General features: G+C 44.8%; 1 protein-coding gene across 1 annotated transcript in view; it reads left to right on the top strand.

The window, feature by feature from the left end:
* The window catches only part of MTMR7 (myotubularin related protein 7), an 81,719-nt gene that overhangs the window by 9,568 nt on the left and 45,246 nt on the right, over nucleotides 1–26,905 (top strand). Inside the window, exons 2-4 of the mRNA XM_059685559.1 lie at nucleotides 15,787–15,909; nucleotides 17,317–17,479; nucleotides 26,252–26,409. Of these exons, the coding sequence (XP_059541542.1) occupies nucleotides 15,787–15,909; nucleotides 17,317–17,479; nucleotides 26,252–26,409 (444 nt within the window). The remainder of the gene's footprint in view (nucleotides 1–15,786; nucleotides 15,910–17,316; nucleotides 17,480–26,251; nucleotides 26,410–26,905) is intronic.

The raw sequence follows: 26,905 nt of genomic DNA, 5'->3' as shown, positions 1-26,905 counted from the left end.
TCTCATCAGGCATCCCACCTCCTTCTCCAGCCGTGGGCAAACTACGGCCCGCGGGCCGGCCCGTTTGAAATGAATAAAACTATTGAAAAAAAGAGACCGTACCCTTTTATGTAATGATGTTTACTTTGGATTTATATTAGTTCACACAAACACTCCATCCATGCTTTTGTTCCGGCCCTCCGGTCCAGTTTAAGAACCCATTGTGGCCCTCGAGTCAAAAAGTTTGCCCACCCCTGTTCTAGACCCTTGAACTTGTCAAAGCAGACCTGGCCCAGGACCTTCCATGTGTTGCACCCTTTACCGCAAACACTCCACTCCCAGAGTTCCTCGTGGCTGACTCTCTTGTCTATGAAAAGACCCAGTCATTGTGTTAGAGAGGACTTTCCTGGGCATGTTAATGCCCCTCCACCTCCAACTGCTTCTCCTGCTTTCATTTCCTTCCTAGCACCTTCTGGCATGTGTGTGTGTGTTTGTTTGTTTGTAAACTTGTGTATTTGGTGCCTGTTCCCCTGCCCAGCCATCCCCAGGCAGAGCACGTGTGAGCAGTGACATTGTCTTGTCCGCAGCTGTATCTCCAGCATCCAGAGCACTCTGGGCCTGGCCCCAAGTAGAGATGCACAACGAATATTCCTTGAGCCGAATGAACCAAGAACATGGTTTAGTTAAGTGACTGTGTGTCCAAGCTTCAGTATCTTCAACCTTGGTTCTTCTTCTTCTTCTTTTTCCTCTTATGTTTAACATAATTATGCTAATGCCTGCATTTTATTCATTCAAAAGCACTTTACAAGAAACTATAAGTATGGCTTTCAATAGGAATGTTATACGTGGACTTGATCCGAGCTCACAATTTAAGTTTTTGCTTTAAAGTTAAAAACCTTGTCACCAAAGCTTGAATCTGAAGGATTCTCCCAAAACCTCTTACAACTGACAGCATGCAGAGACATTCCTCACAGTCACCGAGTTCCACTCCGCAGTTCGCCCTTCCACTGGCAGGACACTGGTGTCTTGAAGAGTCTTAAATTTCCAAATAAAGAATTTTAGGAAGAGCTCCGTATTCATATGTAGCAACCACACAAGGAACTTCTGACCTACAGCAAAGATAAACTAACTTTCTCCAAACTTCTCAGATTCTGCACCACTTGGGAAACCTCTACCCAGTATGAAGACTAATTAGATTTTTAAAACAAACACACTTTAAAAACCCCTTGAATCTAGTTAATCTGGATTAATGGTGCAGCTTTTATTTTTACCTGCTGGCTGTGTTCACATCAGCTTTTCAAGACTGTTTGTTCAACTGCAGCTGTGTACATTTTTCCCAGCTACAGAAAAAAAGTAAAAGTCTCAGCTCCGTTTTAGTTACATGGCATTTAGATTCCACATTTGCTGATGAAATCCCTTTTTTTTCCATCTCTGTTTCTTGTACTTGCAACATCTTCCACAGTTGAATATTTCTAACCTTCTTGTCTGAAAACTCAAATTCAATAATAAAGTGTTCCCGGTTCATCGTCTCTGACCCACCTAAAAGCCCTCACATGCTTTGTTTTTGCCATGGTCGTCTTCATTTTCATTCACTGGACAGATATCTCAGCACATGCACGTGCTAGGCATTAGGGTACAAAGGTGAAATGTAGTGTCTGTCCTTAAAGATCCTACAGATAAAGGTTGTTCTTTTGCTCTGAAGTCACTGTACAAGTCCATTATTTCAGGAAGCCAACAAGCCAAGGACTCTGTATCCTATCTCCTTCTTTTAATGTAAATTCTAATCTAAGTGAGGGCCTGGCATTCTTCATGGTGCTGCAGGGAATATTAGAAAGAAAAGAACTGCTGCCATCTTTGAGAATATACAGGGTGGGGCAAAAGTAGGTTTACAAGGGTTCCGATGGAAAATAATACAATCATTAATAAATAATAATACAAGAATAAACCCTGTTTTGAGTACTGGAAACTATAGACCTACTTTTGCCCCGCCCTGAATGTCCTTGGAGACAATTAGAGTGGTACAATAAAAGTAGCGTGGAATAGGCAGTGTAGGGTAAACGGGAAATAGATCGTAACGATAGAGGTGTCACAACAATTCAAAGGATAGAGAGTGATCCCTGTGGACTGGGGTGGTGAGGAAAGGTGGGCTTGAGGAGGCGGGTCCTGGGATTAGGCTGGAGGGAACGTGTGGTGCTGGGCGAGTGGAGTCCTCAGTGTTCTTGGTAACTCAGGCCTCATGGCCACAGAGCAGTGGTGCAGCCTTTCTTACTGGGTCTCAGGAGATGCCTTCCATCCTCATGTCTGCTTTATGCTCATTTCCCAGAACAGGAATGATGGGCTCCAGAGGGCTGTCCTGCAAGAGGAGAAGGAGAAAAATGTGGTGCCAATTACAAAGTCTGTCCTTGGGGACTTGGAGCCCGGGGGTGAGGCATGGGAATGTGTAAATGAGCTGGAACCTGGCCTTGCCTTGTGTGGACGGGCTGTACCCCTCCGTCCTCGGGCACCGGCCGAGACTTGCCAGAGGCTGGTGGGACGGATGTGTAGGCGACTTGGCTCTCTGTGCCCAAGGCTGCCTCCTCTCTCTGGACCAGCAGTCAGTTCCATTTGGCACGACCTGGCCTTAGACAAATGTTTTCTTATCGTTCCCAAAGGAGCTGTATCAGTAGACGATGTAGACTTTGTCGTTAGTGCCTTTGTCAAAAATATGTCAACTGCAGAAGCATTTTAGAATTGTAGACATATTTTCACAGGGAAATCATCATCACAGTAAAGTTAGCCTCTGACTTTCTATATTGCTTCATAGTGAGGTCTTAGTCTTCCACACGAGTTTATTATCTTTTTAGATGACTATTGTTTTTTTGCTAGTAAACCGGCTATTCTTTACGAGGTCACTCTATACATCTGTTCTCTAGGTTCTCTAGGTTATGGTGGGCCCAGCATCTGCTCTTCATTTGCTATCCTCTTAGCATCTTTCGTCCTCTTTTTCTTTTATTTGTGCTCGTTGGAGATGGTATTTTTGGTTGAGGTTATTTTAAGGTGGTGTTGAAATAAATCCCGGGACTGTCCGCTTGTTCAAGAGTGCATGTTCTTTGAAGCCTACACATCCAGGGTCAACCTACCAAAATAAATGACATGGGCCCTGTGCAGAACTCTCAAGTGCCCGACTCTTTATTTATGACTGTTGGCTGCTGGCATGATGTTTATAGAGTCTTCCGAGCACCAATGGGCTCCCTTTCTCTTCTCTGCCTTTTCCAAGAATCCTTAGCACTCCCGTTTCTGAAGTAGCTACGGCACTGTGTCACTAGCTATTTTAGCTTTATTATCCTTCTCGGGGAATTTTTTAACTTCGGTTAAATGTCAGTCAGAGCTCCTGTTTTGACAACTGTACAGGTAGATGGAACTCAACAACCTGCCCACTTGTAGGCATTCATGCCTAACTGAGATCATCCAGATATTTTCTTCACCTTGACCTAAGCTGGATAAAAATATCCTTGTCTGTTTAGGAAATGGGACTGATTTTTTTTCTTCTTTCTGAAGCCAGTTTTGCAAAGCTTACTTTTTCACAGAGTATGACCTTCTTTAATGGAATCATTTGGAGATTAGGAGATGGCTCAGAAATTTATAGAAATTTGTGCATCAAATGCCTATTTTCTGTGTGAAGAAAAGACTTAAATTTTCCAGCAAATTGGGAAACATGTAGATTCTTCACTTTAGAAGTGGACACACTAAATACCCTTCTCACATGCATACAATCCCAGAATCTTTATCCATTTTCCACATGTTCTTGTGCAGCCAGCATAAACAAATAGTCTGGTCGAGCCCCTCCTTCCTTTCCACCTTCCCTGTAAAAATTAGACCAAGATTACTAGGATGTACTTTTCTACCAATATCTACTCCTGGTCTGTCCTAACCCCTTGGATTATGAGTCTGTTTCACACTTCAGTTTAGTCTCTCTGAATCTCAGTCCTCCTCCTTCTGTTACCCAGGCTGAAACTGGTGCTGTCCAGAGAAAAGATGGTGCTTGAGATGAGGTTGAAGATGTGGGTTCTCTAGGCTAAGTAGATGCTGATAGAGAAAGAAACAGAATGCAGGATTACCTTCCATGCATGCATTCTGGTAGATTGGGGGCAGGGTGGTGGTGGGGAACATGTGCTGGGGTTGGACGGCCATCATTTGTTCTTCTGAGGGGTTGTACCTGCGCTGCTCTTGGTCCTGCATTTTAACTGTGGCGTGCACCTCAGTCCACCCACTCATCATGTCATTCCCGTGACCACACCAACTGCTTTAAGGATAAGCATGTGACCCAGTGAAATGCATTGGGCTTTTGCTTGGTCGTGGTGGAATCAGCGGGTGCTACATCTATCCCCTGGCCATGGATGTGGTGGGAGAGGAGGCTGGGTTGCTGGAACCATGGTGAGCAGAGAGCTGGGAGCCAGCGAAGAGGGGACCTGAGAGATGAGGGTGAGGAACTGGCTGAGTTGAACCTCTGGCCAGTGTGAAGCCAGCCTTACCACTGATCTTCATGGGTATATATTCCAATAAAACCCCTTTGAGTTAGAGCACAGGAGGTTGAGATTTCTCTCTCTTGCTCCTAGAAGAATCCTAGCAGGTAGCAGTGGAGTCAGGTAATCTGTAGGCACGGTTACTAGTTAGGAGCCTTTTGATAAATAGTGTGGGTGCCTGACACAGAGTAGACAACAAATTAATAATGTTAACGGATAAATTAATTAAAAGGCTTGAACTGATGGATGGTAGCTATTTAATTTTCGTAGGGTTCTGTCATAGGTACCTTGTGTTTTAAAAAATAATTTAGCTGCAAAGCAGGATACATTTGAAAAGAGTGAGTTTTTAAGGCAGCTTGAAAATAGGATACTTTTCCTGCAGTCTCACTGTGTGTAGCCCACGGACATTGGTTTCTGTGTTATATCAAAGATTCTTTATGGATTTTAGGAAGGGCAGAATCTTGTATTTCTTTTGGTTGCATGTCATATATTTTATTGGAGTACACTTTGTGATTTTCACCCTTCCCTCAATATCTGACCTCGGAATAAGCGGTCCTGGGAAAATACTTTCATTGGTTTTATAGTTTTAAACAGATTAAATCTGCCTTTTGGGAGGATTGGTGTTCCTTCCAAATAGCAGGAGTAGAAAATTCCTGAAGCTTCATGACTACATCCTTTTATTTGTTTAAGCAGTTTTATGCAAGCAGGAAAAAAAGTATTTAATTATTTTATTTTTTAGAAAGCAACTTTAATATGTAACATTTTACATTGTGATTTTACTTTTCCAGTTTTATTGAGATATGTAAGTTTAATATCTGTACAACGTAATGATTTGATATGTTGTGAAATAATTACCACAATAAGTTCAGCTAACCTCTATCACTTCACACAGTAAAATTTTCCCTCTTGACATGAGAACTTTTAATGTCTACTCTCTTAGCAACTTTCAGTCCAGAACTGAAAGCACTTCTTTTTAAATTGGAAAATCTAATGGTTCTTTTCTTCTGCTAGTGTAAAAGATTATAACAGTTCTAATATTCTGAAGAATTGTTTATTGTTTCACTGTTCCTTCCATGTCAAGGTATTTTGCTACTATCACTGGGTAGCCCATCATCGTTGAATCCCCTGTCGTTTTCACTACTCTAACAGGAAATGAAGTCACAGACGTGAGGTGTTGGTTTGGTGGCAGCAAGAATTAAATCTCTGAAGTCTTTGCTGTGGATTTCCCAGCGATGACTGTTCATTGGTCACTCCTGAGATGGACGTGTTTTCTCTGACACATGCAGCTCCTCCTGGGTGGAATCAGTCATTGTCCGGGAGCTGTGGATTCAAACTTAAAACATCTTAGCAACACGGGGCACCTGCCATAATAAAACCATTCCAAATCTCTAACAGGATGGCCGTTTCTATAAGCAATACACGGCTGGTGAGAAGTGAAACTCGATTAACGAAGTGGTTCTCCCCGCGCTGTAGGTCATTCATTGCACCCTCTGGCCTGACCCTCACCCGTGTGCATTTCAAGGCAGGCCTGGGCCCAGGCTCTCCAGGCCGACCTCAGTTCCCCCTTCCAGATCAGATGAGTGAACAAGCAGGGGGTTCAGATGCCCCACCGAGTTGCTGTATAACCAATTATCAACGCTTCTCTAGCCAGAGCTTTTCCTTGCCCACCACATTCCTCTGTAATTGAAAGTTTAGGGGAAAAGGAGGGTAGGCTTTTGAGCCATGATGCTTTTTCTTACTCTACCGTATACCACGTGCAGGCGCACATGTACAGTGCGATTGAAACTTCGTGGCCCATGCGCAGAAGTCGTTATTTTGTGGAAGAGCCACACTCAAGGGGCCAAAGAGCCGCATGTGGCTCGCGAGCCGCAGTTTGTCAACCACTGGATAGGAATCTGCCACAATTGTGCTTCCTTCTTCACCATCAGCATTTCTGGAAAGTTAGTCCTGGGTTGGCCTGAGTGATTCTCAGCACTTAGCTGGTGGGGGTGAGGGAGTGGGCACTGCTCACAGCCAGAACAGCCTCCGCCCCCAAGGCCGTGGGGACCCAAGCCCGGCTGTGCTGCCCTCCCCCAGTCTCCTCATCACTGTGCTGACGTCACCCACACTGTGACGGACCCACGTTTATTATCGTGAATTCTAAGCTGCCGCGTTCACGCACATTGTCTGTGTTGTATACACGTTGTGGCTCATGCTGTGTTCTGCTTACAGTGGAACATTTTAGGAAAAATGGCCTCTGCCTGTACTTTTAGCTTCGTATCATTGTAATGGTCTCAGGTTTGGTTTCTGCACAGGTCCTCCTTGTCACATAGCCACTTTCTGGCCAGTGGTGTGGGAATCTGATGAGTGGGCACTGAGAAGCCAGACTGGTCTGTATGCCATGGAGCATGAATAGCATCATTAGACTGTAAAAAAAAAAGGGGGGGGGGTGGCTAGGTAGATAGTTTTTAAAATATGGTTTCAGAAATCAGGTTGGTGTTCTGAGGTATACATACATTTTACATAATTCTTTATCTTAAAGACTTTTAGGAGCATGAAGGTTAAATATGACTTTTAAAAAGATGCAATCGATGTCCTTTGTTAAAAAAAAGGCAACTTTCTTTCGAGCACCGCAGTGAGATAGTTCATTAGCGGTGTGCTAGGGCGGGCTCATCTTTCCCCTTTGGGCCTCGAACCCGGGCTGTCAGTGCGGCCTCGGAGCCACGTCCAGAGACTTTGCCAGCGTCTGTTCTTGCAGAGGCTGGTGCCTCTTTTCCTGGGGAAATCACAAGAGTTTTCTTGGCCAACCCCGTTACTGAGTGGCTGGGTTTGCGGAGGGTTTAGCATTGAGTCATCACTGCATCTTCACAGCGGCTGTTCTGTGTGCTTCTAGCTTCTCTACGTGGTGCCACGGAGTTAGAACTGGGGCCGGCTGGAGGGGAGAAAGCCGGTAAAAGTACCCGTCGGGGCCTCATGGACGTCAAAACCCAGAGACAGTAACTCAGCCGCCAGCGCCCAGCCGTTTGGTTTCCAAATCAGAGCCAGAACCAGAACCAGGAGGCTCGGGCCTCCTGACTCACAGACAAGTTCTTGACTCTTCGTGTTGGTGGAGTCAGGAAATGTCAGGATACCAAATTTAGTATGACACACTATTTATCTAGCTGCTTTTCTTAGATTAGAACATAAATTTCTCTCAGGTTTTGGCCGCTGGAGACATTTTGATTTTCCCCTGTTCAACAACCTCTGGCCCTCTCCCCGCAAAAGGCAATGACCTCCAGCCTCATTTATATGGTGCTGAGCGTCCTCCGCCCCCGGGAAGCCGGTGGCCGGTGCCATCGGTCCTTCTCCAGACAAGGAAACCCTACCCTGCACCTTGGGCTTCCTGTCCTGCAGGAGATGCTGTAACTTTTCCAGGTGGTCCCCGGTGATTCTGGAGCCCACGATGTCCAGCAGTCCAGTGTCCGGCCTGCCGGGGACAGAGGAAAGGCCTATCCCGTGAAGGCTGTGATGAGTCGGTGGCGCGATGGGCATGGCTCAGAGGCTCCATGATTCGCGGGGGCCTCCTGATGCCAGGCGGCGAGCAAGGAGCAGCTGGGCCTGTGTCCCGCAGCAGGTGTCCCGTTTCAGGCCTGGCGCGGCCGTGTGGGGCCTGGTGTGCACACTAAAGCTTTTCAGCCCTGGCCTAGAAAAGCCAACGGAATCTTTCTCCCCACCCCACCCCCGATCTAACCTCAACCGAGCAGGGATGGCAATGAAAAGGCTGTGAAACTGGGGCACAGTGTTTGCCTCGGAGTCTGAACGATTCTTGACGAGAGACAACTTGATCAGCTCACCCTTTTGTTCCCCATGGAACCTAACACGGTGCCGCTCATCGGCGTTTGTTGAATGGAATTGGAGGCTTGGGGTCCTCCCTGGTCTCAGCCCTGAAAATCCTGACCATCTCCCTCGCCAGCATTGGGGCTCCGGTACCCCATTCCCAGGCTTTCTGTCTTTGGGTTTGTCTCAGAGCATATTCTGATAGTGGTTTGTGCATGTAGTTTTGCAGAATAGTTTTGTTCAAAAGCACTCGATTTGCAAATACTCCTTTCGTGTGTAAAATTGCTTAAAATAATTGTTCACTGGTCATCCTAAACATGTTGATTTTGAAGGGCTAACATGACCTCAGAGGCACTCACCAGTGCCCACTGCCTTGGTGAACTTGGGCTGTGGGGTTAGACAGATGTTAGTCCCAGGCTATGCAAGGACCTAACTCCTGGGGTTGCTGGGATTCCCTGAGGTCAGATGTGCAAAGTGGTACCGTAGTGCATGGCGTAGAGGCAGTACTCTACAGCTATTCGTGATTGCTTCTATTATTATTTTGGTAACTTTTACATAAGCCAAATGACAGGATTGGCCCTCTCCAGGAGATAGTGGTAAAGTTATTTCAACACCCCATTCCATTCCCTTTGGAAGTCCAGATCTCGCCCCAGGATTTCTGCCACCTCCTCTGGAGGTTTGCATCTTCACAGTCACCCCAGGCAGATCTTCTGCTTCCAATGAATTTGTTCAGGTTAGGGATTGTCTCAGCACACACGTGTGCAGCTCTGTTATGACACAGCTATGAGAAATCAGAACCCGCCCCTTGCTTACTGCACAGCCGTCTCCAGCTCATCAAGGCATTAGGTGTAAAGCCCAGTCCGCTGAGGATCTGGGGCAAAGGAGAGGCTCATGAAACAAAAAGACTGGGATTAGACTCTTCCTCCCCACCCCTGGGATTCTCACCTCCTCCAACAACCCCTAAAATGAGGTAGAAATAGTTTCTAAAACACACCAAAAGATTAACAGTGCTTGTGTTTGAATTATGGGACTAAGGGTGATTTTCTTTCCTTCCTTCTCTATTTCTGAATCTTACAACATTACGTAAATAAGTATATGTTTCCACATTTTTTAAAAGACCAGTTGTTTAAGCTGGGGAGAGAGAGCTTCTTAGGACTGGGGAGACTTCGGCATCGGCAGGATAAACTCTTGCCCAGTGGTCCTCATCTTCTCTTTCTCATCCTTTAAAACCCATTTTCCACAAATTCCTTCTAATGGGAGTTATTTTTCCCTTGTGTGTATCTCAACTTGAGATCCCCCTCGTTGGCAACATTACTAAGCTCCTTTCTTGAAAACGTCTTGACATGCCAGTTGCTTCTGGAAAGCTCCTTGTATGCTTTGGCCGTTGGCTGCTTTGGGATGGAGTCTGAGTGGCCAGTCTGCCCCCCTCTGGCTTCTGTCCTGTCCCACCCTCACTCGAACAAGGAGACGAGGGCCTCTACTCTCCCAGCTCCCGGAAGCTCACTCCTCCAGCCACTGTGTTATGGCTTCTGATGCCGATGGTCCCGGGTCCACTTCCAAGGTGACCAGCATCTTTCCTGTTACTGAACTCCATGGGCATATCACAGTTCTTGTCTTGTTTGATCTCTCATCGGCGTTTGACATACTAGTAAACACTCCTTCTCACCCTGCTGGCGTGGCTCAGTGGTTGAGCATCGACCCATGAACCAGGAGGTCACGGTTTGATTCCAGGTCAGAGCACATGTCTGGGTTGCAGGCTCAATCCCCAGCGTGGGACAGGAGGCAGCTGGTCAGTGATTCTCTCTCATCATTAATGTTTCTATCTCTTTCTCCCTCTCCCTTCCTCTCTGAAATCCATAAAAAATACATTAAAAAAACCACAAAACAAACAAACAAAAACACTCCTTCTCTCTGAGACCTCTGCCTCTGCACAGCCTCCCTTGGCGTCTGATTGTTCTCCTAACGGGCCATTCCTTCCTACTTTGCTTTTCTCATCCTTTCGCTCTTGTCCATCCTTTAAATGTTGGATTTCTTCGGATCTCCTTTCTCTCCCTCGACATGCTCTCTCTAGGTAACTTCTTTTGGTCTCATGGTTTCAGGTGCCATTTGTATGCCAATGACTACAAACTCCACTGCATTTCAGCAAATCTGGGACATCAGTGATTGTAAGATGCACCAAGATTTATGTTCCATAAAGAACAAAAGCACTGCCAAGGAAATGACACCACGGCTTCTTACCACATTAATCACAAGATGCATTGCATTTTCAGGAATGTCAGAATGTGGAAAATGTCCACCCAGGAATTGGTGACCTATTGTAATGTTTTGCACCGATGAGCTGCCGTTTGCAGAGCAGGAACACCTAGGGGTTCCTAGGAAAATGTAGAGGAATTGCAGTAACTTTTTCTGGAGAAGCTGGTAGCTCCTGAGGGTCATCTCTCTCCCAGGATGCAAGAGGCGTTATTATCACAGAGCTCATTGTAACTGTTGATGAGTTAGCATTAAATTCCCTGAACAACGAGGCAGAGTAATTGAGCCAGTGGGTCTTCAAGATGGTGGCAAAGTTCTCAAGATTTATTTCATTTTATCTCAAGTTGACTGGCTCTAGAATCACAGTCAAGAAGGTTCTGGCTACCTTAGTGAAAGCCACATGGTGGAACTGAGCAGGGTCCTGACCTTCACAGAATTTCTCAGACACCTGAATTTTAGTTCTGTTTTAATTTTATTTTACTTATTTTTTAAAAAAATCTTGATTGTTGAAAATATTACATATGTCCCCTTTTCCCCTCATTGACCCCTTCTAGCCCACCTCACCCCGTCTCCAAACCTTCACCACCCCACCCTATTATCTGTGTCCATGGATTTTGCATATATGCATACAAGTTCTTAGGTTGGTCTCTTCCCACCCACCATGAATTTTAATTCTTATTACCTTTAAACGGCATGACATGCCAGTTGTTCTCTTTCGTTGTGACACAGCACTGGGAAATCAGGCTGTGGGTGTTTTCCTAATGGTGTCTTGTCTCTTTTTCCGTTCTTCTACTTCAAAATACTTTGGACAGCTGTGGGATGGGTAAGAACTTTTGCCAAATTTTGAAATGTAACTCTCCTGCAGCGGCCTCCACAGGTAACAGGAAGACATTAACTATTCTAATCTACCACCATCTGTGATCCTTGTTCAGCTCAACTGAGGTTTTCTACAGATAATCTAAGTGGTGTAGCTTCCTTCACTTCCATAGGGAGAATAATTCATACTAGATCTCCTTGTCTCAAAATATTACCATATGTTCAGTATGATGATCTCAATAAAGTTTTGTTTCGTTTCTATATATTGTTAACTGGCACATCACCCTGGACAGCTGCTTAATTTAGTTAGGCCCATTTTAGCATGCAAATTAGTTTTTTCCCATAGAAATGTTCCAAAAATAATATATCCCCTTGCTCCTCTCTTCCCACAACTCTCTTTCATAATATCTTTGTTGGAGTTAGTTTAAAATAGAATGTTTAATGACAAAAGTTTGAATAAAGTAATCCAATCATGTGGGAATTGAAAAATATTCTCCTTAAAAACTCTTGGGTCAAAGAAGAAATAAAAATTCCAGTTATAGTCTATCTGGGAAGCAAGAATGCTAATACTGCAAGCAAAACTCATAACATGCAGCCAAAAATTTACTTTGGAGGAAAATTATTGGACTTGAAATTTTGTTACTAAACAAGAAGAATAAAACTTAATGAGCTGATTATTAAACCTGAGCTTTTGGAAATGAACAGAGGAACAAAAGCCACATATATACCCGAAGAAAGCAAGTTAAAACATTTACTAAGAAGCACAAGCATAATTAACAATTCGAAAGAGAAAAATTATTAAATTAGTAAGTCCAAGATCTGTTACTTTGAAGAAAAACCTTTGTGCTTGGCTGGCAAGGCCCAGTGGTGGAGCCTGGACCTATGAACAAGGAGGTCATGATTCCATTCCCCGTCAGGGCACATGCCTGGGTTGCGGGCTCAATCTCCAGTGTGGGGCATGCAGGAAGCAACTGATCAATGATTCTCTCTCAGCGTTGATGTTTCTATTTCTCTCTCCCTCTCCCTTCCTCTCTGAAGTCAATAAAAAAATATATATTTTAAAATAAAGAAAACAGAAAAACTTTTGCATATCTAACCATAGGAAAGGAAGAACATAATTTACAATATTAGGAGTGAGAGAAGAATTAAAACGTAAGAATTGAAAATCAGCAATTAGGAGATAATTTGTAAGTAAAATAGATGTCAAATGAGATTTAGTAAGAAATGGAAATATTGAAGGTTTTATAACCACTTAAGACATTGAAATAATTATTTAAGAGTCATTTCTGAATATAAAAGTGTTTCAAGTAATAAATTATTTGTATATTGAAATCTTCCTAATCAATTGATATAATCATGGCCATGATGAATTCACCTAATGAAAGTAGCACAAATAGCCAGTCTCTCTTAAAAGCATAGATGAAAAAAATAAAACCCAAAACAAAACAAACAACAAAAATACTGCAAACAAAACAAAATAATTAGCACAGATAAAATGTAAGCAATATTAAAACATTAATACACCAGTTCCAGGTTGGTCATACACCAACAACCTGACTTCTTTAATAACTAAGAAATTTATTACTATGGATAACACAGGATTAACGCTAGAAAGCAAATAATTCATCCAAGTATTATTAAAATGGCATACTGTTTATTTCTGATTTTCAAAATTAAAACTCAGTAAACTAAGAATGGATCACTTCCACAATGTGATAAAAAATACCAAACTCAATGGTGAGATATTGGGAGTGCTCCTGTTAAAAACAGGACTGCACAGGAAAAGATGCTCAACATCATTAATCATCAATCATCAGAGAAATGCCAATCAAAATTACAGTGAGATACCATCTTACCCCTAGCAGAATGGCTGTAATAAAAAAGAGATTTCAACAAGCATTGTGTGGAAAAGTTGGAACCCTCATACTGGGTAGGAATATAAAATGAAACAGCCCCTCTGGAAAACAGTCTGAGAGTTCCTGTAGAGGTTAAACAAAGAGTTACCGTCTGATCCAGCAATTCCATTCCTAGGTTTGTGTGTATATATATATATCCAAGAGAAATGAAAACATATGCCCTCACCAACACTTGTATAAGAACATGCATAGAAGCAATATTCATGACAGCCAGAAAGTGGAAACAATCCAAAGGACTATCAACTGACAAATGGATATATAAAGTGTGGTATCTATATAGATAAAATCCCAGCAACCCAACGGCAAAACGACCAGAGCGACCAGTCGACCAGTCGCTATGATGCACTGACCACCAAGAGCAGGCGTTCAACGCAGGAGCTGCCCCCTGGTGGTCAGTGCACTCCCACAGTGGGAGCGCCGCTCAGCTGAAAAGGATGGGCGGAGCTCCCACAGCAGGCTGATCCTCGAAGGCCACGCCCCCACCAGTGCACAAATCCATGTACCGGGCCTCTAGTATCCACGTAATGGATTGTTACTTGCCAATAAAACAAAATGAATATGATGCTAAGTTAGAGCAACCAGTCACAAAGTATAACATATTCCATTCATATGAAATGTCCAGAATAAGCAAATGCACAGGGACAGAAAGCAGGTTGATGATCGCCTAGTGCTGAGGTGATTTGGAGGGAATGCTAATGGGTACAGGGTTGTTTTTCTTGGGGTGGGGGTGATGAAGATGTTTTAAAATTGATTGTGGTAATGTTTGCACAATGATGATATGTACAATGCTGTGAATATATTTAACACCATTGAATAGTCTACTTTCAATGGGTGAATTGTATGAAATGTGAGTTATATCTCAATAACGCTGTTATTAAAAAACGGAAAAAAACCCACAAGAGTGGCTGCTGTCACCACTGTCATTGTTATTTTTAATGGTCTAGTAGTTCGTGTCATTACACAAGGGGGAAAAGAGGTATAAATACTGGAAAGAAAGAGACAAATTATTATAGAAAATATTCCTCTCTACTCAAGTAACTTTTTGAAGATCCAAGTGACTTTATTGAAAAAAGCTTTAGAACCAATAAAAGATCTTGGTAAGGAATCAGTTATAAAACATATAATTAGGCCATAGGTTATTGTCCTTACTGTATGAACTGTTCTGATGAATATGTAAGGAGTGATGGCCACCTAGTAGGAAAGTAAACCAATGCTATGAAGACCATTGACGAAAGAGACAGAGGGATGGAGACCCATTGAAAGAATGTGGAGCATATCAGTAACAACAGAAGTACTTTTTCAAATCCGGAAGCTGTTAGGTTCTTAAATGAACATCTTTAGGAAACAACCATTCACCAAGTCTCAAGAAGTATGCAGCCACCCTGGAGTAAATGGTCTGACTAAAGAAAATATTTGAAGTACCTAATGCTTTATTTACCTCATTAGATCCCTGGAAATTGGGAAGAAATGGGATGGGACCTGGAAGACTGGTTTGGTTCTAAGGGCTCAGAGGAGACTGGACGATGGGTGTCTTGAGTGCTGCTTGCCCTTGGAGTTGTCCTTGCAGTGTTCGTTAGGTTGGATACCCACCTAGGTCTTCCCTGGAGCAGTTGGGAAGTCTTGGGCTCTCCAGTCACATCAGGACCACAGCTTCTCCTTTTGGCTAAAGAACGGGGCACATACAACCCACTAGGCCCTAAGCTGCCTCATGGAGGGCAAGTAACCATCCTGACTTGAGGGATGAGGGTTGAGCCATTGTCCGTCTTCAGGTTTTCACTTGCCCTGGAGAGATTGTCTTGTCATTTCCATTACAGTTCGTATTGGAATGATCCCAGTGCACACATCCTTGAAATTGCTCTGCATGTAAGAAATATCTTCTTGATAAAAAATTGTTTCCAAGAAATCTCTCCTAACAGTTCAAATGAGCTCAGTGGTGAGAATTCCATTTGTTAGAGAGATTTTACTATAAGTGAATGTGAGCATCTTAATTTGAGAGGTTTTCCTTGGAAAATGCAGAACACTTCCCTGATACTTTTTGCTCCCAGATATATATTTCTATTTCCTGCTCATTTATGTGGAAGCAAACAGCCTTGAGACAATTTCTACAACCATGAAACACATAGGAAAGTATATTTTCTTTTTAATAGAAAATAATTCATACGTAGTTATTGTGTGAATGCTGAACTTTGATACACACACTACCTGCCTTAAATTAGAATTACATAATTACAGTGAAATGAAAACACTGACCTATTTAAGATATAGAAAGGGTAATCTTAAAGAAGAGGTTTTATAAATCTTTTGTGGTACATTAAAGGTCATATTTAAGTAATTGGGGAAATTTTATCTTTTGGTATACAGATTCATATTCTGAGAGCTAATTAATTTAAGGGGGAAATTTTGGTTTTTTCTTATTGGGGAAATTCTCAAATTGCATTTTGGATTAAGAACAAGATTACCTACTTGTTTTTCACTTTCCTGACTAGCTCCGGTGCTGTAACTATAACTGTGTCAAATGCTTTTCCTAGGTCGAAAATGTCCGCTTGCTAGATCGAATATCTTCCAAAAAAGCAGCCCTAGGAACTTTGTATTTGACGGCTACTCATGTCATATTCGTGGAAAATGCACCTGACACAAGAAAGGAAACATGGGTATGCATTCCTTATTTCCGTTGTTTGAAGTAAAGAGCTGGATCCTCCATTCTTTCGTTTGTCCCCAGGGTGAGGTGGGCGGGCTCTTGGTGTGTGGGTATTCAGGGGACTGTTTGGGGAATGTGACCTTCGCCTTTTCCTGTAGAGTCCACTCTACTTCATCTACATCAGCGGTTCTCAACCTGTGGGTCCCGACCCCTTTGGGGGTCGAACAACCCTTTCACAGGGGTCGCCTAAGACCATCCTGCATATCAGATATTTACATTATGATTCATAACAGTAGCAACATTACAGTTATGAAGTAGCAACGAAAATAATTTTATGGTTGGGTCACATGAGAAACTGTATTTAAAGGGCCAGAAAGAAGGTTGAGAACCACTGATCTACATATTCATTTTAAACACTAATTGTTTGACTAGAAAGCCACAGATACAAGTGGTTCATGACACAGCTTTTGAGTAGAGATTCTGTAATGTCAGTATCTCAGATATAGTCATTTTATTCTGTTGTCTCCACTTTTCTGATAATTAAAAGGAAGGGAGGGAGGGAAGGAGGGAGGGAGGGAGGGATGGAGGGAGGGAGGGAGGGAGGGAGGGAGGAAGGAAGGAAGGAAAGAAGGGAGGGAAAAGCAAAGCTAGGGAAGTGTCCTATCATCAGGCATGTCCGGTATGCAATCATGAGACTGGATATTCCTTATTTTGTATAGCCCGCTCACCATGACATTGTGACAGAACCGCTGAATTGTAGATTGGCCTTTCTCTAGTCCATAGACATTGCTCTGTTTGTAGCTGAAGGTGGCAGGCACTACTTACTGGAGAGGAATTGAAAGGATGAAATGCTTGCCATGGAGGACTGAGCAGAGACCCTCCTGAGACAACGGACATGCCCTTCAGCATGATTTCCCTTAAAAGAAATCTCCTCTGCAGCCAGCCTGACCCCCAACAACTTAGCAAACAAGTGCAAGTTGCTATTGAGCTTGAGCATTCCATGTGGAATTCGGGAGCACGGTGGCCCCTCCCGGCGGAGTCATCTCTGACTTTTGTTGATTGCAAGATTTATTTTACTAACTTCTCATGACCTTCTTTCATTTGAGCTATTAACCGCAATCAGCAGTTGACTACCAAAATGTTCCCTTGCCCGGACTTGTGCAAAAGAGTATGCTGAATCATTGGCTCCAAATCATGAGCCTGGGTATCCGAAAGCTTGACACAGAAAAAACAAAACGGGAAATCTAGTTGGTTCTTTCCCAAAACATCTCAGTTCTTGTTATCTGAGTGCAGGTGTTGAGCTAGCTGAAGGCTGGGGAGTGTTGCCGGTCTGTCTGTGTGGCTCCGAGATCTGTGTCACTCCTTGCCCTGTGTATCCGTTGTTTGCGCTTAGCTTATCCACGTTCACTTTCGGTTGCAGATTCTTCACAGCCAGATTTCCACCATCGAGAAACAGGCAACAACGGCTACTGGGTGCCATCTGCTTATTCGTTGCAAGAACTTCCAGCTCTTACAACTCATCATCCCCCAGGAGAGAGACTGCCACGACGTATACATCTCTCTGATACGCCTCACGAGGCCAGGTAGGCCAGGGGAGCTCGGCATGGCACGGGGCCCCACCCTTCGGAAATTCACAGGTCACACCCGGCCAGTGCACGTGGCGCCCGAGCATGTCCAGTGTTTTAGGCCTCAGATGCTCTCCCAGGCCTCCGAAGAGGCCAAGAAATCGGAATCATAGCTTTCCTCATCTCTGAGGAGCTCTCCCTGAGTTGCCTCCTATAGGGACCTGTCATTATTCTCAGCATTCACTTTATCTCTGGGGGTTATAAGCGTGTTTGTTTTCCCTTCAGGGTAAAATCATCTGAAGATTACGCCCTTCTGATACTGTGAGAATCACGTGACCTGGATGGAGGTCTAAGCCCAAACTGACAAATTGTTTCCTATGGAAAACATTGCTGTCACACAATTCCAATGCAGTCTTGCCCACCTTGGGGCTTTTAAGGCTTGGTGTCTGCTGCTTTTTGATAGCAACGTATGTGTCCCAAGGTTGGTATAACAGACCGTGTTAGCATCATTGAATATTCAAAGTGCGGATCTGTTGCATCTCCTAAACAGAAGCTCTTTAAGTGTCCTTGGAAGGCAGTTTGGTTGATTTGAGAAGTATTGTGATATATCCCTCATCTTGGGTCTTCCGATGTGTAGCCCATTACCCACTTCTGCAGAAGTGTGTCTTGTCTCCCTGTGTGGCCTCTGTGAGCTGTGGGTTCTTATTGCTTAAAAGAAATACATGTCGCCCGGCCGGCGTGGCTCAGTGGTTGAGCATCAACCTATGAACCAGGAGGTCACGGTTCAATTCCCAGTCAGGGCACCTGCCCGGGCTGCAGGCTTGGTTCCCAGTGTGGAGCGTGCAGGAGGCAGCCGACCCATGAATCTCTCTCATCATTGATGTTTCTGTCTCTCTCTCTCTCCCTCGTCCTTCCTCTCTGAAATCAATACATTGAAATACATGCCTGAGTTTCTGAGGAGAACACAGTGAAAAGAGGTCCTTGATGTAAAGGTCATAGTCATGGTAGTGCTACCCAGAAGTCATGAGTAAGGGAATGGGGTATGGGCGTGTAGCTACTTTGCTGAATGCCTTGCGATGCAGGACCAGCAGTTTGATGATGCTCCCCAAGGCAGTGGGTCGGGTCCTCGGTTTCTTGGGCTCTGACCACATCATCGGTAGACAGCTAAGAGCTAAAGTTAGGTCATGAAAACGGTGCCAGGGGCTGTCAGAACCTGACGATTCTGTGTGCTCCTCTTGGAAGGCAGCTGGTTGGAGCGTTCTCCTCTTGCTGTGTTGAAAAGAACTGCAGAGTTAGCCAGGAAAGCGGTTGAACTTTTGGGAGGCGGCACTATAATTGGAACAGAGGTCTGGGAAGAGGGACATGGGGCTGCATGCAGCCGAGAATGCGAGGACAACTGTGGGCCAGCGGTGTCGGTGTCACTGATTAATGGGCGGGCTGGATAACAAATGTGCTCCGACCGGGTTAATGGGGTTAGGAATAGCCTGGAGACCTGGGAAAGGGCTCAGCAGCTGGAAGATCCCAGGCCGGTGAGGGCTCCGGCCCAAGGATGGTGAGCCCCAGGACCCACAGTGGGAGGGTCCCCCACAGGGGCAAAATCACAGTGTTCCCCTGGTTTTAAAAATGCACACTTTTTCTTAAAAGTGAACATTTGAGAGTTAGTTATTAGACAGCCACAGATCAAAAAAGGAAACCTTAGTAATTCATTGAATTAAAGCCGTTATCTTAAAAGGTTTTAAAAAGCCACCAGCATTTTGAAACATTGGAATGAGCAGTGACAGTTTACGTAAACCACAGTACTTTACTAAGTGTGGGAAGATGAAGTAGGGCCCAAGCAGTTTCACAGTTGAATGTTCAAGGCCGTGCTAAAAGTAGGACAGATTCCAGTCTATAGCCGTGGGAGTAGGGTTTTGAATCTGGGTGGAGGTGGGGAATGGGGGTGGAGGGGGTCCCAGCTGGGGCCAGGGGTGGCTTATCAGAACCATCCAAGGATCTTTCACAAAATACCTTCCCCCTCCTCCAGGGACATCAGAAAAGAGGCGTGTGTGTGTGTGTGTGTGTGTGTGGTATGCTTTGAGTTCTAGTGGTACAATATAGCTCTGTGCTTAGTGGCTGACACAAATGACGTACTTTCTTTTTCCTTTATGGACATAGCTAACCACAAGGTCCTATAGAGGACTTTTTTTTTTTTTTTTAACAAAAGAAGAAATGTTGGGGGGTCCATTGAAGTCAAGGCCTGTGAAGGAGGTATTTCCAAAGCTCTTGAGATTTTCTTTTCCCTGAATTAGGATTTCTGGGGAAAGGGTAAGCCAAATGACTAGCACATTTGGTGACATTTTATTGGTTTGCCTTTTTAATGAACTAAGATTGGTCAGAATTTGCCCTGGCTGGTGTTGTTCAGTGGCTAGAGGGTTGGCCTTCAAATGGAAGGGTCATGGGTTCGATTCCAGTCAAGGGTACATACCTGGGCTGCAGGTTCCCCACCACCTGGTTGGGGCTCACGGAGGGGTGGGGGTGGGGCGGAGGGACAGGGCAACCAATTGATGTGAAGTTGAGGATTAACAACAACAGCAAAAAAGATTGGTAAGAATTTGGTCATGGACTATAAAGATCGCAGTAAAAAAAATAATGTAGCCAAATTCAGTGAGTTCCTTAATTCTTAGTAAAGAAATAACTTAGGTTAAAATAGTGGCGTGGCCCTAGTGAGAAAATAAGTTAGATTCAAAGTGCCAATCAGGTTATACAGCTTTCAGATTAAAGGAAGACCCCTATTTCTCAGAGGACCTCCATTTCCCCATGTTCTTTATGTTCTCCTTCCTCTAATTTGCTGCCTACTGTTTATTTTTGTAACAGTTGTCTTTCCCTCTGTAGTGTTGGTGGGCCCTTTAGCATTTAAAACATCTCTTTTATTTCCCCATTTTTACTAAACTATTTTTTCATTTTATCTTAGTCCCCAATTCTTAAAATCTCATAATGCTCAGCTGGTGTGGCTCAGTGGTTGAGCGTCAGCCTATGAACCAGCAGGTCATGGTTCCATTCCCAGTCAGGGCACGTGCCCAGGTGACTCAATCCCTGTAGGGGGCCTGCAGGAGGCAGCCGATCAGTGGTTCTCTCTCATCTTTGATGTTTCTCTCTCTTCCTCTCTGAAATCAAGAAAAATATATATTCAAAACATAAAATATCATAGTTGATGTAGTGTCATTTGCTGAACATAATTTTTTATAGTCTTTGTCTAGTCCTTGCAGCGTCAGTGGATTTTACAGTGGCCATTTCCTCTCTATTGATTATACTGACCTCTGAGTCCACAGCTCTTTTCCCCTAAGTGTGAGCTTCCACAATCCTGATGTTTAATTTGAACACTTGTTTGTTGAAAATACACAGGAAAAGTCTCATTTTCATTTTAAGTGCAAAATCCAGTAATAGCTGTGTTATCTTCTCACCCCTCTTTAAATGGCTTTCAGGTTCATTTATTTTAAGTTGCCCAATTTAAGCAGACCATTTGGAGCAGTTTAGCTTTCAGTTGTTACTTTCGAATCCAAAATGCCCACATTTCTGTGTCTCTCTGGTGACTTTTCCCTTCCCTCGCCCACCCTTCCCATTCAGCTGCTGCTGATTCATGTTTGTTTTTCCTTTCAACTAAAAAAAAAAAATGTGTAAGGGAAACAATCAATATTATTATTATATCGTTCAGTTTTTACATTGGTTGTTACATGTTTCCTTTCGATTTGTAAAGTACTTTTTTTTTAATACTAAAAAAATATATTTTATTGATTTTCTTACAGAGAGGAAGGGAGAGGGATAGAGAGTTAGAAACATCAATGAGAGAGAAACATCGATCAGCCGCCTCCTGCACACCCCCTACTGGGGATATGCCCGCAACCCAGGTACATGCCCTTGACTGGAATCGAACCTGGGACCCTTCAGTCCGCAGGCCGATGCTCTATCCACTGAGCCAAACCAGTCAGGGCTGGAAAGTACTGTTTCTTTTCATATTAAATTACTTCCCCTCGTAGGTAGTCTATAATAAGAGGAGATTGTCCCCATGTTTTTTCCCCTAAATATTCTGTTTGCATAACCTTTATCCTGATTCATGGGAAACAAGCGAGGTTATTTTTTTTTCTTCGCCAAGTGCTTTGTTTTACCCACAGCTCCCTCACTGGGTGGAATGCACACCCGTCCCTTTTTATGGGAGGGAAGCAGCAGAGGTTGGGTGCCCAGGCAGGACCTTCTGCGGGCCTGGTGGTTCCAACTCGGAGGAGTTTCCGCTGATGGCGTGCATCTTCTCTGGGAGGCAGGAAGTGGGATGGTCTGAGAGTGATGGAGCTGCTGAGAGCCACAGGCCCTGAAGCCATGGCGGTGACACATGCTGAGTTAATGATGGGCGACGGGGCTAAAATCGAGCCATGTCCGTGAAACACGCATCCGCCTCTCTGGGCTCCGGTCGAGCGGATGCTGTCCGCTTAGACCCCGAGACACTGATTTGGCTTTTCTGGGAACATAGGCAAAGTGCTGTTCCCTCCGAATTTAATGTGATGTTTTCAGATATTATCCTTTTTCTTTCTGAATAGATAGAAACACCTTCAAGCCTGTCTTTGTTGAGCAATTACATGATTTACGTAGGTCAATAAATACTAGAATAATTTACACTTAACTTCTTCTGAAAGGAAGTTTTAATGAGAGGCGCACATTCCGTTTACCTCCCCAGTCCGAGGCGTGGGGCGTGTTTGCTTCTCGTGGGAGGAGCTCCTGTGTCCCCTCGTGACGGCCCCTAGCGATGGGGCCCTGGGGTGAGGCACCTCCTGTGCAACCTGCCGCCACCGGCAGCTGAAGACGTTCCACGTGGGCCGTGGCGGCCCAGGCTCGGGGATGTGAAAAGCCAGCGGCGTATTGAACACGTCTGTTCCAGGAGGGGTGACCCATCAGGGGTTTGCCCTTCCTCCAGGGGACAGGTACATGTTTTCTCAGTTCAGATTCTGTAGAGACTAGACCAGCCGTGGGCAAACTACGGCCCGCGGGCCAGATCCGGGCCATTTGAAATGAATAAAACTAAAAAAAAAAAAAAAAGACCGTACCCTTTTGTGTAATGATGTTTACTTTGAATTTATATTAGTTCACACAAACACTCCATCCATGCTTTTGTTCCGGCCCTCCGGTCCAGTTTACGAACACACTGTGGCCCTCGAGTCAAAGAGTTTGCCCACCCCTGGACTAGACTCTATAGACTAGACTCAACCTGTGGGTCGTGACCCCTGAAAATATACCCTGCATATCAGATATTTACATTACGATGCATAACAGTAGCAAAATTACAGTTATGAAGTAGCAACGAAAATAATTTTACAGTTGGGGCTCACCACAACATGAGGAACTGTATTAAAGGGTTGCGGCATTAGGAAGGTTGAGAACCACTGCACTAGAGATTTCTCTAGCCCTCCCCTTGTTTTTAACTTACTTCCCTGCCACTCACTGAACAATCTGTGAGGTATTTTGCAGGAGCTGGAGGGGAGGGGAAGAGAATATTGCGAATGGGAACTCTTCAGTGACATTTGTCACTGCGTCAATGACACTCTTTCATTTTTCCAAGCAGACTTCTCCTGGGCTGGCCTCCGGGTGGGTAGTTTGCCCGCATTAGCAAGACTGGGCTCTGACTGACAGAAATGTAGGTTTCTCTGCCCTTATATAGGCCTTGACTTAAAGTGGGATGGACAGGTGGTGGATCACCCTTTTTTCTTGAACTGAAAGCAGAAATCTCGTAACTCCAGTAGAAACCCGTTCTCCTGTCTCCCAGTTGGAGAGCCATCTTCCGAACGCCCGTCACAGGTTATTCTTGCTTTCATTTATGCGCAGTGTCCTCGCCTCTTGCCAGTGAGGACAAGCGTGAGCCCATGCACAGAACACTCAATAATTGTGGATAATAATCCTTCTACCCGTAAACCTATTTGTAAATACTTAACGAGGGGACTTAACGTCCACGATTACTCCTCGCTCCTTAGCTCTTCTTTCGCTCAGGGAACTGGCTTTCTCAAGGGACTTTTTTTGGCATCTTCAGCCGATCGCACTTGCGGTTAGCGGGATGCTGTCAGAGCCTGACTCATGAAAATGGTACTTAGCGATGGGAAGGATGTGTCAGGGTCAAGCCGGCTGTTCCCAGAACAGAATCTCACTTTTCTATGCCGTCGGCTCAGTCAGCTAAGACTGTGAGCAACGCTGCGTACTGACGGCAGCTGCTTCGTGTTGGTGTGTGCAGGAGCCTGGGTGTGTGCATTTTCTTATCTGCTGACATCACCGGAATTCTAAATTCTGACGTTTAGAAACACGACATCAAGAGAGACGGAGGCAGAACGTAGCCTATCTCACTGGTACCCCCCAGTCTTTGAACTTTGCTCTTACAAGACAGGGTGCGTGCCTAATGGGAAAGTATGGTAGTTCAATATGACCCTTATCTTTCTTCCTCCTCGTAAATGAGCTACCTCGGTCGTGATCGCACTGGGAGCTGAGTTTTGATCGCAGGCTGCTTGTGTGTCACGGAGACCGTGTGCAGGGCCTCCGGATGCACATGTTCAGGGGCACTGCCCTGTCCACACCGCGTACTTCAACAGATTAAGGAATCAAGGTGGGACCTAAGCAAACGGTGAGGGGCAAGACATCTATTGGAGAAAAACGGGATGATTAAGGATATGGAACAAGGAAAGACAAGACACACAGGTGGTCGATCAGGGCAGAAGAGAGAAGGATCTGCCTTGGGGAGGGGGGTGGGCGGGAGGGGGGATAGGAACATGTACTGAACGGCCAGATTGCCCAATTCAAGTTCACACTCCCCAGTTGCTAGCTGTGTGACCCTGGGAACATTCTTCAACCTCCCTTTGCTCAGATTTCTCCTCTGTAAGATGAGGCCCACATGGTGCCTGCTAGGTGGGTTCATACATTTGACTAGAACAAATCCGGGATGAAGCAAGGGTTTGGTGAGTTATCAGCCACGAATCACTGTCACCGGAAGTGCTTAGATCTGTACCATCCAGTGTGGTAGCCGCTGGCCGAATGCAGCTGCTAGAGTTTGACACGTGGCTGGAATGAGCTAAGATGTGCTGGTAAGGCCCTAGCCCAGCGGTTCTCAGCCTGTGGGTCACGACCCCTTTGGCGGTCGAACGACCCTTTCACAGGGGTCGCCTAAGACCATCCTGCATATCAGATATTTACATTACAATTCATAACAGTAGCAACATTACAGTTATGAAGTAGCAACGAAAATAATTTTATGGTTGGGCCACAACATGAGGAACTGTATTTAAAGGGCCAGAAGGTTTGAGAACCACTGCCCTAGCCGATTTGGCTTAGTGGATAGAGGTCAGCTTGCGGACTGAAATGTCTCGGGTTCAATTTTGGTCAAGAGCACATGCCCAGGTTGCAGGCTCAATCCCCAATAGGGGGCGTGCCAGAGGCAGCTGATCAGTGTTTCTCTCTGATCATTGATGTTTTTTTCTCTCTCTCCGCCTCTCCCTTCCTCTCTGAAATCAATTTAAAAAAAATAGATGTGCTGGCAAGTGTGAAATATACACAGAATTTCAAAGACAGTACAATCCAAAATATATAAGCTATCAATGAATAAGTTTTACATTATGTACATGTTGAAATGGCAATATTTTAGGTATATTGGGTTAAATACATTATATTAGTAAAATGGATGTCATTGTTTCTTTTCAGCTGTTTAACAGAGCCACAAGGACACTGGCCAGGACGTACACGGCTTGTCTAGATTTCTGTTGGACAGCACTGGCCTCAATACTGCCCGCAGAGAAAAGCAGAGCCCCCCAAAACCAAATCCTAGCTATTACTGAGGGAGAGGAGAATGAGTCTGGCCTCATAGGCATAAAAGGCAGAGATATCCTGGCCGAACTGAAAGAAGAACTTCATTACATATTCCTCAACTTGCCCCTCTTGACCAGGGTGCCATGCACTCTGAACTGATATTTTTTTAGGGATCCTATAAATATTGTCTGAGCAGTACAATCATGACATTTATGTGGTCGTAAAAAGTTCAGATGTTTTCAGTGCAAACATATAAATATATCCTACAGCTTTTCCAACTGTTTTCTTTTTTAATACCATCGAGCATCAAAATGTGGCAGCAGCCTGGGCACTGGCCCATCTCCCAGAGGCCCTCCCAAATCCAAGCTCAGTAGACATAACCTTGACCTCTAATGAATGCAATCGTTCTTAATTAATATTTATGCTTTACATTTTATGTGGTCCAGAAAATATATTTGCTTTCAAAAGCAGCTAAAAAAAAAAAAGAAAGAAAGAAAGAAAGAAAAAATGCAGCCCAGTCAGTGTAGCTCAGCGGTTGAGCATCATACTATGAACCAGGAGGTCATAGTTTCGATTCCCAGTCAGGGCACATGCCTGGGTTGCAGGCTTGATCCCCAGTGCAGGGCATGCAGGAGGCAGCCAATCAATGATTCTCTCTGATCATTGGTGTTTGTATCTCTCCCTTTCCCTTCCTCTCTGAAATCAATAAAAATACATTTTAAAAAAAGAAAGCACAAAATGGAGAAGACCTTGTTTCTAAGATGAAAGCAGCTCTTGCAGAGTTGAGTCCGGTTGTCCCAGGTCTCCCTGTCCCTGCTGGGAGGAGGTGGGTGGCCCTGCCCACAGGACAGGGCGCTGCTGGGTTCCCAGGGGTGAGGGCTGGGCTGGCCTCTCTGTGTGCTCCAGCCGGACAGAGATGCTTTGAAGAGCTTTGGTTCTGCAGTGACTGAGCTTGATTAGGCTTTATTCTCCCTTCCCTTGCAGTTAAATACGAGGAGTTATACTGCTTTTCATTCAACCCCAAGCTGGATAAAGAAGAGAGAGAGCAAGGCTGGCGGCTGCTGGACCTCAGTGAAGAGTACCAGCGCATGGGCCTCCCTGACGACCACTGGCAGCTCAGCGATGTGAACAGAGACTACAGAGTAAGTGGAGGGAGGCATTTAGCGAAAGCCGGTCCTCAGTGCAAATGCCGTGGTGATGACACACAGCGTAGCGTGGCGCCTGCTCGCCCGCCTTTCGTTTTTGTCGCTCTTGATCGATGCGAATGTGTGGCTTTCTATGTCTGTCTTGGTGATTGCTGGGTGTATGTCCTACCGGTTCCTAGAATCAGAAAGTCTGCACGAGGGAACCATGGGGACCATCCCCTCCGCACCCTTCCTCTAACGGTTGAGGGAATGGGAACCCCGACAGGCCCAAGGTGGACCTCCTGGCTGAGCCCGTGGTGGGAGCGCCGGCGGGACCTCATCTCCCACCGAGTCTTTTTATAGCGCAGCAAGTGCTGAGTGGGGCGGCCACAGAGACGCTGATGGCAGTTTGGCACCAGCTCTGCTCTGTACTCACTGAACTCTTGATTGGTACACAAGGTCACCAAGAGGCTTCCCTGGAGAAATGTGGAGAAATGTGTCTCCACTCGCAGAA

This window comes from Myotis daubentonii, chromosome 2 (genome assembly GCF_963259705.1).
Source record: "Myotis daubentonii chromosome 2, mMyoDau2.1, whole genome shotgun sequence".
Taxonomy (NCBI): Eukaryota; Metazoa; Chordata; class Mammalia; order Chiroptera; family Vespertilionidae; genus Myotis; species Myotis daubentonii.
Note: the sequence above shows the minus strand (reverse complement) of the source record. Positions and strands in the feature narration are given on the sequence as shown.